Source organism: Rhipicephalus microplus, chromosome 1 (genome assembly GCF_043290135.1).
Source record: "Rhipicephalus microplus isolate Deutch F79 chromosome 1, USDA_Rmic, whole genome shotgun sequence".
In the NCBI taxonomy this organism is placed as follows: Eukaryota; Metazoa; Arthropoda; class Arachnida; order Ixodida; family Ixodidae; genus Rhipicephalus; species Rhipicephalus microplus.
Genome location: NC_134700.1, coordinates 279524599 through 279539343, shown reverse-complemented (window position 1 = coordinate 279539343; position 14745 = coordinate 279524599). Strand labels below are relative to the sequence as shown.

The following is a 14745-nucleotide window of genomic DNA, read 5'->3' as shown; positions in this document are numbered from 1 at the left end:
GGGTGTCAACAGCGGACGTGCATTAAAAGGAAACTGTCTTGCTTAGCTGTAGCTGACTGGTTTGACGAAGAATGCGAACTTGTGGAGATCGGCTCGGCCTTAACAAGGACCACTTTACGCATCAGATAACGTGGACCCGAACACCTCCACGGTAACAGACCAAAGCCTAGGCCCGTGTGCTCAGATTTGGGTGCACGTTAAAGAACCCCAGGTGGTCGAAATTTCCGGAGCCCTCCACAACGGCGTCCCTCATAATCATATGGTGGTTTTGGGACGGTAAACCCCACATACCTCACATACCTATCAACAGACCAAAGCCCCCCCCCCCCCCCCCCTCCGCCCGGTCCCGGCTCCGTGCTCCTCTGCGGCCGCAGGACGTGTGCGTGCGAAAGGAGAAGGGGGGGGGGTGCAGGGTTGTTTCCCCACCATCTTCATTATGACAGTTTCTCCGATACCATTACTCCGTAGAACCAGCCCGTCGTTGAAATGGGTTGGTTAAGGCCACACAGGTTTTGGCGATAACGGCGGCAGAGGGAACGTTATCTCGCATTCCAGCAGCTACATGTTTACTAAAGTAGCAGTTGGGTTGAGTTGGTATACCATGACGGTCTGAGTGCATAGCACCACTCAAGCAGAGCTAAAGTTAACAAAGTTGGGGGTCGGAGGGAGGACGAGACAGCATGAGCGCTAACTTCCAAATTATTTTATTGAACCGTGACTGCGATGTCATTTTACAGACTGAGCTGGCTTACCACGTGCCATACATGAGAATAAAATGTGGGTGCCATTTTTTTTTCTTTTATTGATGTGTTGTCGGACTGTGACGTATGTCACGTGGTGCGTAGAGTGGTCCCGCTCGTGCCGTCACCTTGAATGGCCTCTCTTTTACCCATACCTTCGCTGACTTTTAAACGTTAAGAACTGTTTATTTGCGTTCTTTGCTCTCGAATAGCCAGGAACAAAAGGGCAAGGTCATTGTGAGAAGCATGCCATCACCTAATTTCCACTTCTGCATCCATTATCAATCACTTCGTCTCGCGGACTTAACAGGAGGGAGAGGGAGTGCTAGAATAAAACACTGCCCACTTTCCCCTTTCCCCCCACCTCCAAACTGGGAAACCTTGCGCCGCTTCTCTGCGGCATGCCACTTAAGCAACACCTCGCGGTCAGAGCTGTACGTGAGACATAAAAATGTAGGTATTGCCACCTAAAGCGAAGGTTTTCCCAGCACGAGGAATCACCAGCCCATCAGAAACGCATCAGAGAACATCAACACGGCGTTGTGCCATTGTCAAGGGTCACCGCGACCATAAAGAGACTGATTCGTAGGCAACAACTGGCCTCCATAAACGCCTACGATGTGCCTACACTAAGTATTCTTGCGAACGTATTAGACTTCTCCACGAAGGCACAGACGCTCTCTTCTACGGAGTGGAGAGTCTTCTTGGCTGCTGTGTTTAGCAACTTAATATGTGAAGACAAATAAAAAAAGTATCCACTCCGTGTCCTAGTACCCTGGAGCCTCAAGTTGTCTGTCTACTTTTAAACAGAAGAAACCGAATATGTGTCTGGGTATTGAGAAGGGGGTGTAGCGTCGCGCTGCATGATCGCTTCACCAATCTGATGGGAAGATTTTTTTCTTCCTCTGTTAACATTATTGTGCATACTCATGCGAGAGTTGTTATGTTAACATTGTGATGCATACTCACGCAGGCATTCGTACGGATATTGCATCATGTCGGAAAGCAGCCGGAGCACCCTTAATAAATTCAGTTGGAAGACAGCGCTCTTCCATGTCTCTGCTGTTTGTTCATACTGCTGCTACGCTGTTCTTACGATGTTCGCGCTGCTAAGGTTGAGGGCGCGGGTTCGAGGCCTAGCCGCGGCTGCTGCATTTGGATGGGGGTGAAATGCGAAGAACACCGGTGTGTCTTTTAGGCGCAGTTTAAAACATCAGAGGTGGTCGCAATCAATCCTAAGTCCCTCACTATGGAGTGCCTCATTATACTGTAGTTTTGTCACGGGAAGCTTCAGTAATAATTATCGCTGGGGTGTACAAATATACTGTGACCACTAGGATTGCATGCGTGGTTTATTATTTAAGAACCACGAACGTGATGTTCGTATTCAATGGATTACGTTCAAGAGTGTATATGCGCGAGACTCTTGGTTGGGCACGTGTCACACAATCATAATTTTGTGCGTACGCTTGCATATCCTCGATGGTATCGAAATTCAAAGGTAGTTGCGTATATATTGCGCCATGGTCCAGCCATGCTTCTCTTGATACTTTTTTCTCGGCCGTTCAGAAGAGACAGGGGTGTACTTTTGTAAAAACCAGGGGCTGGGCATCCGGTATTCACAACGCTCGTCCACTCACCGTGTGCGACCATAAAGGACGCACGTTCCTCGAGGTGTGGCAGCGGACACCACGGCGAGACTTTGTATTGATGGTGATGTTCGCGTGACACCGCTGGTCTCGCCGAAAGCAGTCGCGCGAAACGCCTTCGACAAAAAGAGGGGACTCACTCTGACATCCGCACTGTATAGGACGCGCGATCGGCCTTCACTGCCGCATACGCGACGCGCCAGAAAAAGTGCGCGCCTTTCCTTTTTACGCGCCATTCTTACGTCGCCGTGTTTAATAATGCGCGCAGGAAATTGCGCGAGAACGAGCGTCACGCGGAGGAGGGAGAAATATATTTTGATGGAAACTAGATATAGGGGTTTGCCTGACAAAGCCTGTATAACATGTGGCAGAGGAGGAAAAAGTGCGTTCGGGAGGAGGAGGAGGAGGAAGAACAGATAAATGCACTATGTAAGTATGCGTCGCGAGTGACCATTCCCTTTTGCTGTTGTCCAGGGTCGTTTCTGGCCCTGGGCGAGCGCTCAAAACAAGCCAAAACAAAGAGAGCGAGAGTATATGGTGAGCGGAGGAGAGATAAATATTTCGACTGCACGCGAACGGTTGAAAAACCGGTCTCACCGAGGGTTGGCTACATTCGCCCGAGTCCTCCGAGACGATCTCGTGGCGCTTTCCCTTTCGCCAACGGCGCCTCGGAAGGAAAGAGTGCAGCGAGGAGGGTGTCATTCGCGCGTCACATCAGCCGGCGAATCTGGCATTTCGCGTATTTGGCTCGAGTGCCTGTGGAAGGAGAAGGGTTGCCCGCAAAGAAGAACCAACATCTCGTTCGGCGCCCTCTCTTTTCGAATACCTGCCTGTTGGTTGACGAAAGGAAAGAAAATAGCCGTCGCGAAGAGCGTCACAGGTGATCGCTATAGTGCACGTTTGTTAATCTAGCAGCCCGTCGTCATCTCTGGTGAGACTCTGTGGCGCCGAACCATTCGTCACGCGAGGAGACATCGTTCCCAAGCGCGAGGTGAGGAGCCGTGCTGGGCATCTGACCTCTTGGTGCCGAGTTTTAACTACTACCCTAGTATCCCTAATCAGTCTGGCGTGGTGTCAATTGTGGTGCGTGTCGTCTTGTGCTGTGATTGTATGCGGTGATCTTGACCGACTCTACGATAGTGTGTGCTGTGGTATGCATTCTGTGTCACCTACTTATCTCTTCCCGGGGTAGGGTAACAAACTGCTTTTCCGTGTTGGATAGCTATCAAGCCCTCGGCCTTTCGCTTCTTTCTGTTGGTAGTTCTTTTCAACGGTTCCTCGTTTGTATGCTTTATCTTTCGTGAGATAAGATTATGCGTCGTCCTCGTTAGCTGTTTTTGAAACAAAGAAAATTATGAAGCATTCAACTTGGGGGGCTTAATTATCTGAGTACTCATTAAACTGACAGCCTAATTGTGGAAGAGTAGCATGGTACTTGCACACCTATTGCGGAGTGAATGGGGAGGGCTGTGGTGAATATGGCACAATGCTTAAACGTTTCTTCAGTTCAGCCATGTTTCAATGCCCATAAAGTTAGAGATGTGAATTCGGGGCCTCTTCGTAAGAGATTAGAGCTAGGGCAGCTACTTAGTCATTACGCAACTCACACATGCCTTGTAGCTGTCACGCTGGTTAAAGTGGCTTTTAACATACCGATATGAAACCGCGAGCATGGGATCTTCATTGAGTTTGCTTATAGTGCGTAAGCCTCCTATAACCGGTAGCTAAACGAAACTACCAAACTTATACACTTCTTTGCTCGAAAATATGTGTCACTCCCTGTCACCAATCCACAAACATGCATGCTACGCGTATTGAAAGTCGTGTCTAATTTCGTTCAAGGTAAGTGGTTGCCATGAAAACCACCGCGAAATGAAAGTTGACATGGCCGATAAAGCATAAGTGTGTCAATTTTGCTTAAGGTGATTCTAAAACGAGAAAAATTATATTTTCGCGATCCCCTGCCCGATAAAACGGCTCTTTGACGTTGCCGTAATTGAGGTTGAGAGCGCCGAACGTATTTTAGACTACACCTTGTTTGACTAAGTATCTAATCAGCGATACACTACCAATCTTTCGTGTAACGCCGTGAAAGAAGCGTTTTTAATATCAGGATACTTTGTTTTGTTTAGTTCCGCTTTCATTTAAATTTATGTAAGTTCTACCAACGACGTCGTCTGGCGAATAGGGCACGCTTGGGGAAACCCCGTAAATAAGTAAACTAAATAAGAAATAGTGTGTCGCAATAGTTTATCGTATTAACAGGTCCCGCGGGCATAAAATCAAACAACACTCGACACAAAGTAGCGTTTCCACAGCTCTTAAACAAGTATCGAGGAAACCCGCGAAGTGGTGAAAGCTTTCCTCGCAAGGAAACTTTCCATTCGGCTTAATTGCAGAAGGAACATAAAAAAAAGAGACAGAAAAAATGATACTGATGTAAAGTCAATGAACGAACTCAGTTGTTCACGAAAAAAAAAGTTGCACCCAAGGTTCCCGATCTTTCTTTTTTTTAGTTATGAGTTTTAAATAGAAAAGTAATTTTATAGTACTTCCTAGTACTTTACATTGTGTAAATCTCTTTCGTTTCTGAGTTGAAGCTCCTGTCAGACACTCTCCAAAATAAAGGCAACACTTTGCCTCCACCTCCACTAGGTTCTTGGCCGGTGTTTGCGTGGCTACTCTTTGCTTCAAGCTTTTATTTCTCGAATAAACATGGACGACCGTCTGAAAGCATGTTGGTAATAAAACAAACAAGAAAGTGATTGTTAGGTCAGTGGTTCCATGCCAGGAGCATGCTGGTGTAGCTGAGGAAAATAAAGTCATTTAAGGCTGGTTGCTTGTTTGGTCCACAAGTCTATAAAAATTTTTCGTCAGCTCTACTTGTCGAAGGGAACATGACACTGAAACTTTTAAGGTTTGATTTTACAGTTAACCTGTCTTAGCCTACCCTCTGTCGCCAAATTCGTCGTCGTCATTGTCGTCGTAGTAGTACTAGCAGTATATAGTAGCAGCAGTAATACTTGGCACAAGTGTCATTCAGGTCACGCGATGAGAGGGCGGTATGAATAAATAACTAAGTAAAACTAAACAATTTAGACGCTCGAAATGAGTACGATGAGGATTGTTTCTTACGTAGTCATCGCATCATCGTATACTTTATCACAGCTGCGTAGTTCAACCTTTTTCATGGCTTGAGACTGTCTTATTTCTTCCGCTACTCTCATGAAAACAGTTATTTTGTTCTGGTGGTGTCATATGTCCATTGAATTTGCATCTGTCATTATACACGTAGCCACTGCGAAATAACCTGTACTATGGGTGCTGTGTGATTGAAAAACTTCATGTGGCCTCTGGAGCGGCATTCGCAAGGCGTATGAACAACAGCTGCGCACGCACGAGTAGTAATTACTTACGTCGTTACGTATTACGCGAGAATAAGGCATCGCCCTTTTGTGTACGCCCTCAAGGTTCGCACTTGCGGAAGAATAGCGGAAGGTCACGTTTAGAATCGTATATCGTTTTGCTTCTGAGCGATCGCTTATGAGATTAAGCCTATTGACTGGAAGCAACTAGACGCGGCGCCCATCAGAAATCCGGTCGCGAGAAGTAAATGAAATGGAGAGAAGTAAAGGCACGCATTGACGCAGAGGCGCACCCTTTCCAGAATTCGAAATTAGCCAAAAGAGTGAGCGCGTTTAGTCCACGGCTCCTACGCGCCTCGTCTTTGAGAACCTCGAATGCTTGTCGACATTGGTATGGCTGGGTAAGTGTGGCTTCTGTTTTCCTTACCTGGCATTCGATAAACCCGTATCAAAGTAAATAGCGAATAGTAAGCAACGTGAAAGGATGCACGTAGGCTAGTAAGAAAGAAATGCTTATTCCATGACGTTTAACGATAAGTTGCGACCGAAAAAGTTAGGTCGGTGCGACGCGTTTACGGCGAACCTAATGTAGAATCTTTGCCTCCTTTCAATGTTATGCTGTACAGGCGCAGTACTTAGACACTTGCCATCAAAATAACAAGAATGGCAGACAGGAGAACGTAAAGTGTAGAGAACGTGTCTTGTGAGAAATGGAATGCACGTGCGCCGCTGTGTGTTCGCAGAGTTGTTTGTTATTTTTTCGTTCACTGTAGTTGACAATGAGACATTCAAATACCTGCTAGCCTAACAAGTTCTGGGCTGCTCACATTTAAAATTGTGTCGATAAAACGTGTCTATTCTGACGTTTTTAGAAGTACCATTTGCCTGATATGTTCGAGACACAGAGGGCATTGAATAACCTACATTTATTGCTAGAAACGCCTACGTACAGGACTGTTCATCAGGCTGAACTGCAAATACGCTGGAGAACGACAGCGAGTGAGAGAAGGGGAAACGCTAGTTCACAGATCACTCGAAATAATATCACTATAAACCAAGTCTAACAAAACAAACTTCGCAACTTTGCATTACGCGTGCACCACGATGCTGCCAATCCTGTTATTTGTCAGTATTAAACGAGGAAGGGAATTAACGCTTTTTTTCTTTTTCCGAATCGAAGCGAGTGATAGGGATACTTTAGAGCATACTGAGGTTACACCGACGGAGTTTTGTTTTCTCGTATCGAAAGGCATTTAGAATTCTCGTCATTATTCTTGCCAGCATGTAAAGCAAGGGCATGTCCGCAGAAGAAAAAAGTGTAAAGTTTGCTGTTTGAACGGATTGGTGTCTTGTAAATGCAGTGTATTGGCACTACACACATGAAAAGACATTAGCGCCTACATTTCTCTTCGCGTGTGTCGGGGTCCGCAGAAGAAAAAAGTGTAAAGTTTGCTGTTTGAACGGATTGGTGTCTTGTAAATGCAGTGTATTGGCACTACACACATGAAAAGACATTAGCGCCTACATTTCTCTTCGCGTGTGTCGGGGTTCCTTGCTTATACTTATCGCGCTAAAGCGTAGGTTGATCAGTTGACTGCGCCACCAGGAACAATCTTTGCTGACTGTCTAAAATCTAATGGGCAAATAAGATTCGTGTTTTTGAAAGTGCGTAACCTTTTCCTTGCACTTTTTTTAAAGAAAAAAGAAGTGTGAAAACTTTAGCAAAAGTGTCAATCGTCATAATCGCATTCATGGCGGAAGCATGCGCCATAAGTTCACCAAATTTAGATTAAGTTGGCCAAATTCAAATTAATGTCCATTAAGACATCTCCCCAGCACTCGCCCGCGCAGTGGTTGCTTTGACACATTTGTTGCTACTGCCTCTACGTACACGCTGATACACTCGTAGCGACTCGCTCGCAAAGTTCCCACCATGGAAGAAACCCTGGCCACACAATCGCCCGCTTTTCCCGAGTGCGAACGATTACGCGGAGGAAAGTCCACCGCTTCATTACTCGGAACCGGGAGTGGAATGTTGCCGGCGCTGCGATACGTATTGCGACCGCATGCGCGCGCGCGTCTGCAGCACCAGCCTGTAACGACTGGTGGCCACTGCTAAATCACGTGCTCTCTTTCCCCACGTTTGCGCAGGTTACAGGTCCGAGAATGGAGCTGCGAAGCGTCACATGAAAAAGCAATTCTCTCTCTGGGATCGTGTCGCAAGCAATGAAGACGCTGCCTCTTCTGCTCCTCTCGTGGACAACCGTGCTGAGCGGCAGCGGCACGTTTGCCTTTCACGTGGACTGCAACGTCACGCTTCCGTGGTCGTCGCCGAAGGTCGGCGATCACGATGACGTACCCGAAGATCTGTTCGAGGAGCTCCTCCGCTGCCCCGCCGGACTCAACGGCTGCGCTTCGTCGCCCGTCGAGTGCGCGCTGAACCTTTTCCCGGTGACGTGTTCGTGCGCGTCCAACTGCGAGGCGTACGGAGACTGCTGTTGGGAGGCGGGTTCGACTCTCGCTCGACCCAGCGCGGCCGAGTGCGTGACGCTAAACATCAAGGGCCTGTACGACAAGGACATCTACGTGGTAACGGGATGCAAGCGCCAATGGCCCCGCGACCAGGTACGGGACGCCTGCGAGAACGTCGACGCGTACAACGACACGTACTACGGCATTCCCGTGACAAGTGCGCGGAACGTGACTTACTTGAACGCCTTTTGCGCGCTCTGCAATTATGATTTGGACGAGACCACTACGTTTTGGAACTCGACCGGAGCTAGCCACAGGTCGGTAACGCACGCCATACCGAGCTCGGTCGACAGAAATGGCGAGAACTTGCTTAGGCCATGCGCGCGTGGTATAGAGATCACCGAGACGTGTCCCGAAGCATCTTATTTCGAACACAAGCGTAGGTGCGCAACTTACTTCGCGCCAGTGAAGCGCAAGGGGAATGAGTCCGACGTGGTATACAAGAATATGTACTGCGCACTCTGTAATGGTGTCGAAGCGTCGCAGCTTGAGTGCGCACCGGTAGAAGTGGTGCCGGACCTGAGAGACAGACCTCGGCTCAGGTCTTTTCTCGGCCCAAACCTGGTGTCCCTCTTCAAACCGGTGGTCAATAGCGATTCTTGTTTCTCCTGGCACGGTGACAAGTGTTACATCAGAGTTCCCGACTACCGCTACGCCAACGTAACGACCGAAGACGAGACAATGGGTCGCTTAAAGTCCAACGCGACGACGCCCCGGCGGCAGTACGGTGTGCGAAACTATCTGACCATCGTCTGCCTCAGCCTCTCCCTCATCTGCCTCTTCCTCAAGAGCGTCGTGTACGTGTTCTTCAGACACTCTCGTACGTTCTCGTCCAAGTGCACTCTTTGTCTCTCGGTTACTCTGTTCTGGAGCCAGCTCATCTTCCTTCTAGCGAACAGCTTCAAGGTGCCCGCTCCTTTCTGCGCTGTGCTGGCTCTTATCCTGCACTACGGCTTTCTCTCCACGTTTTTCTGGACGAGCGTGCTGTCGTTCGATATATGGAAGAACGTCGCCGCGGTGGTGCACCTACCATCAGGGCGCCACGGGTGCGGGTTCTCGGCCTACTGTCTCATAGCTTGGGGCGCACCGTCGGTCATAGCCGGCCTCTGTGCAGTTCTCAACTGGACTGTGCCACCCTCTTTCCCACTGTCTCCGCATTACGGCCGTTTCGGCTGCTGGATCGGCAGCGTAGGTGCGCAGGCCGTGTTCTTTCTGCTTCCCATGATGCTTCTGCTCCTCCTCGACTTGTGTCTTTACGCGCACATCGTGATTCACATACGCAACACGTCGAGTCAGATGGCGAACTTCGACTTCAAGGGTGGCGGACAGCGATCTCACATGGCGCTCTTCGTTAAACTGGCGTTGATTATGGGCACCACTTGGGTTCTCGGATTCGTCGGAGCTTTTGTGGATGTCGTGGCCGTGGACGTCATTGTGATCGTTCTGGTAGGACTACAGGGCGTTTACTTGTTCTTTGGATTCAGGGACTACCGCCACTTCCTGCCTAAGCGCTTTTTCCGGAAGGATCTGGAGCGGACCACCAGTGGTTCTAGCGGAAACACGGTGCTGGCGGCAAGCGTCACGAGAGACCCTAACGGAAGTATTCATCAACTTCACCGGAAGCGCAGTTTTGACATCATCGAGAGGCCGAAGTGAGCACATTTTCCGACTTCAAGCGCACTTGCTTTCTGAACTCACATACCTGAGACGTGAGTGTGTGTGCGTGTGTATTCAGTGTTATTTATTTCTCTGTGGCGATTTACAAGTGATGTCGCAAGACGAACATCGTCTAGTTTGTTGTGAAAGCGTAAAACATGACTCTGTTCCACTGCCCTTTTGTGTCTGCTTTACGCATGGACAGCGAGTTTTGGTGAAGCTTCTCAGAAACGCTATAAGGGCGATTAACGTCTTGCTTCTCATCGACGTCAATGTGAACGCACATTTCTCGCTTCCATTTTTGTCAACTACTGGTCAAACGACAACGCACAACACTCTTTTCTCTTCATTTCAGTTCAAGTGACCATATTTCACTTCAAGCGAGATATCGAATAATTTGCAGCTGTACTTATTGAAGACACATTCACTGTATGTATCACGCAATAGATAATCACGATAGGAGAGAACTGGCAGCCGTGATAAGCTGGCAACGTTGTCAACTGGGCACTGTGTGCCTACTTAAGTTTGTTGAGCAGCGTGTATATTTAAAGTCAAATATTGTGACGATGCAGGTTCATCCATGATGGCGAACTTATATGCAGACGCTTCGACCCTCCTAATGGCTGCGTTTTCAGTCACGTTAATTATACAATTAGGGGCGATACTACGCCAGGCATAGCTGAGCCAAGTATTGGTGCGAATCTGTATATATAATGTGCACTTGACCTTTTCGCCAGATCCACACTTAAGTAAGCTGGTTTATACGCCTCAGTACGTATTCAGTAATCGAGTGCATAAAATGAGTTTAGGCCTCGAATCACATCATCTGAATCACTGTATATAAATAGCATTATACTCGTACCAAGTCGATATATTCGAACAAAGGAATGTATAAAAGCAATCACTGTGTGTTGAAACTGCTGCGTGATGGGTAAATATAACGAAAATGGAATTGAATGTTGACGAAAAAATAACTTGGCATAAATGGGATGTGAACCCAATTCTTGGCATTGCGTTTCTTGGGTGTTGCGTATATATTTCATCATACAATAACGTTGATCATCCTACAACATTCATTCACTCAGGTGGATTCGATTCCGCAGGTATCTCATCTACGCGAATATAAAAAAAGGTGGGTGGCCAATAAACACTCGTACACTATACCTAAAGACGTTTACTACCTCATATACACTCCGTGATTAGCTCGATCAATCCATGCAATTTCACTCCGTATACAATATTCCAAAAGCGAAGAAAACGCTACTTGTTACTCATGTGTTTCGCATCGTTTAATAAAAATAAACAACAAAGTTCATAACAGTGACTGTGGTTGCGGATAACTTCTTGTATACCTTGTGCATGAGCTATACGGCTGATCCTTCGAAGATGAAGCTTTACTCCGCACAGTTTACATGGAACGTCTTTGTTGCTGAGACACATTTCGCAACGATCATTTGTTTTGTAGGTCACTGCAGCTAAAGAAAAGAGAAACATATCTGCTTTGCTTTTTGAAAGTTGGTTGACTGAGCTATAGTGCATGTGTAACGCATCCTTTTTTACTATGTCGGTGGTACCAGCACACATTAACAGCGAACCCTACCTCCTTCCATTAATCATTTCTTCACATTCCACATATCCCATTGCAGGGCAGCCAACCAAGCTAAGCACATATTGGCCTTCCTGTACTTTATGTGTTCTTTTGTCACTCCATTTATCCTTCCTTTTGCCGAATGCACACCGGCTCAGTGAAAGGCTTGTAAACGCACGTCAGCAGGACTTGCTCTAATGTAGCGTACATACACGTCTCAAAATTGATACCGCGGTGGGTGAAGCCTATAATAGGTTTTTTTTTCTTCCCGAGTTTCTCGCCACAAGTACAGTACACGAGAAAATTTGTATTCCATATTGATCGAAATGCGCTAACCTGGATGCACATCCGAGACCTTGATGTGTTCGGCAACGAAAAATTCGTGCCCTCAAGGAGTCACGCAGACGCCACTGCAGTCGAATCACGCGGTAGTTTAAAATAAATGTAACTTCCTCGTAGACAGTGCATTGTTTCTGAAATGCCAGCATGCATTCTGTAAGCCTTGCGCGTGTCGCACTCCACGGTCAATGCTCTGTAGCGAGAAAGTTCAACAATGTAATTTAACGCGTTCCTTTCCTTGTTGAAGCACGCGCACGCTTTTGCAAGTAAAAACTGCTAGTAGGCATCGTATGCACTTAGGAGTAATTCTACGGAGAGAAAAAAAAGAAACGGACAGAGAAAGAGCAAAAAGACGAAGGAAAATTGGGGAAGTTAATAAAAAAAATTCATACATCACACAAACCTTCCAGTACACATGTAATACAGAAACAAATATCACATTGCGTTTAAGGAGAAGTATGAATTGCAGTAATATAATAAAGAAAAAAACATTGTTTAGGCTGCTACTAACATGTTTGTAGGAAAGTGTGGTAATTGCAGGGAACTAGAGAAAGAGAGAGAGAGAGAGACACTGGGTTCAGATAAATAACGAACGTTATGCAGCGTAGCCACGGTCAGACCCTCAGTTCGGCCACCCATGCACCGTGTAGCCCAAGAGGCAGACAGATATTAAGTGCCTTCTTCTCTCCTTTCTAGAATCAATCAATCAATCACCTTCAAGTATTGCACAAGGGCTCTGTGACATTTTAGAAGTTTAGGAGCCACGGGGATCGAATTTAAAGAGGGCGAGGAAGAATACTGACAGCTAAACACGTGTAGTGAAATATGTGCATAAATGTTCAGCTTCTCTGAACCACAATATTCAACTAGAGTTTCCAACGATTACTGGGCTGTGGTCTTCCAAAAGTGCGGACAAAATGTTACGTCAAAAGGAATGCACAATCTATAAAAAAAAGGGGGCATGCGATTTGTCATCAAATCACTTGCCCTGAATACTCATTTTCGAAAAACAAGGCATATGATTGGCAGTTATGTTAGCAAGTTTATAATAGCCGTTATGCTGCCCTGCACTGGCGGAAAATTCGATGAAAGAAGGTACTGTTGAAATCCTTCAGGACAACACACTACCAAAGCAATTATAGACCAATAGTCTTGACGGGACCGCGAGCATTGTGACGTTGTGTGTGTGTGTGTGTGCGTATTAGCGCTCTCTCCTTCTCTCTGTAAAATGATCTATAAGTTTGGCCAATAATTACCGACTCTGGTTTTTCTGCGCGCAAGTTTTCTTCTGTTCGTTATGTAAGAAGCTTTTTTGCATGTCACAGGTTTGTGGTGCAGGGTGTACAGATCACACATAAAGAGGAGCCATTACTTATCAACTGGGCTCACTTTTTATAGCCACCCGTCTTGAAGCGAGAGGGGTTTCACTCATGATGGCTCTTGCTTGCTTGCTTGCTTGTTCCTTTCTTTTGTGGCTCTCACCCACTAAGGGGGATTGGCCAAGAAGCCGGTGGTTAATGCAAGTAAATACCTATAGATTTTCTAGATTAGGGGAATATGAATACTGTGTTTTGACTGTGAAATTAATTTGGCGCAATGTTAAAAAAAAGAAAAAAAGAAAAAAAGGGGGGGGGAGAAATAATCGAATTTGTTAAATATCTGTGGTGGAATCGTTATATGAAATTCTCCTGAAAGTTGAATCATTGCAGTGTATCAGCTAAATAGTAAGTGGTAGTGTGACTAGTAAAATTCGAGAGCTGATGGCTGACTCAGCAAGGTAATCTTCTTGTGTTATATATGAAATCGCAGAGAGCCCCGCAGATGTTCCTGTCGCTATGTCCCAATGAAATGGCCCCAAAAGACAAAATATTGGGAGTATTAAGTGATATTCCTAATTTTCTGAATAAAATTTCAAAGCAGTTTTTTCTTTGATTTTTGAATCGGTGACATGTGATAAGAAAATGGTCGATATGTTCAGGTTCGTTACAGCTTGAGCACAGAGGGGATGGCACCAGACCAGACCTGTTTAAGTAGAAGTTAAGAGGTGGTACACGGCAACGTAATTTTGTTACCAAGACTTCCAATTTACGCGTGGGACACCACTTATTATTCCATGTGAAGTGCAGGTGCGAGAAATCTGGATTCGGTATCATGGTTTTAGATGAGTCTTCAAGAAGGGAAAGTTTTCTAAACCTCGCTGATGTTACATAAGCTGTAGGGGGCATAATTGGCACAATCGGAAGATCAAGAGATGTTCGCGCAAGTTTGTCAGCCATCTCGTTTATAAATATATTACGATGGCCTGGCACCCATATCATTCGCACTAGACGGATGTTTGCTGGGATTAATGATTTAAAAGTCTCTAGTACTGCTGATGTCGACGACGATGATAAGAATGAACACACAGAATACGAGTCAGTCACTATCACAGCTGTCGAATGAGTCAAAGGAAGTTTACGAATAGCTAGTATAACGGCCGTTAATTCTGCTTCAAATATTGGTGTATAATCTGGGAGGCGTAATGAAAATGACCAGAATAATGAGAGAGAAAAAATACCCACACCTGCCTTCTCGCCACTCATAGATGCATCCGTTGCAATTACTGTATTAGTACCTAATTGAGACAGGTGTTGTTCTAATAAACCAATCAAATATTTAGAGGGCAAGTGTTTAGCGTTCATGGGAAAGATATCGTCAAATTCTATTTGCACTTGGCCGATTGGTTTGACAGATGGTGTGATCTCGAATATATTAACATTTAAAGCATCTAGAAGTGTTTGAACAAATAGCACTTGGGGTTTATATAAACGGGACCAATGCTCATTGAAAAAGACACCAGGCTCGGCAAAGAATACAAATTGTCGCCTTCTTAAAGT

At 46.1% G+C, this 14745-nt stretch overlaps 1 protein-coding gene across 2 annotated transcripts; it reads left to right on the top strand.

The window, feature by feature from the left end:
- Positions 1-3102: 3102 nt before the first annotated feature.
- On the top strand, positions 3103-13801 carry LOC119165298 (uncharacterized). Of its 2 annotated transcripts, none has more exons than XM_075895878.1 (2): positions 3103-3380; positions 7906-13801. In XM_075895878.1, exon 2 carries the CDS (start codon positions 7981-7983, stop codon positions 9940-9942), a length of 1962 nt encoding a protein of 653 aa, XP_075751993.1. In that variant the 5' UTR covers positions 3103-3380; positions 7906-7980; the 3' UTR covers positions 9943-13801. The 2 variants fall into 2 exon arrangements, with proteins under 2 accessions (XP_075751993.1, XP_075752000.1); XM_075895885.1 differs by lacking the exon at positions 3103-3380 and adding an exon at positions 5851-6155.
- Positions 13802-14745: the final 944 nt, after the last annotated feature.

Bases quoted from the DNA above. Each gene is read 5' to 3' on its own strand.
- LOC119165298 (XM_075895878.1), top strand. From the start codon at position 7,981: ATGAAGACGCTGCCTCTTCTGCTCCTCTCGTGGACAACCGTGCTGAGC.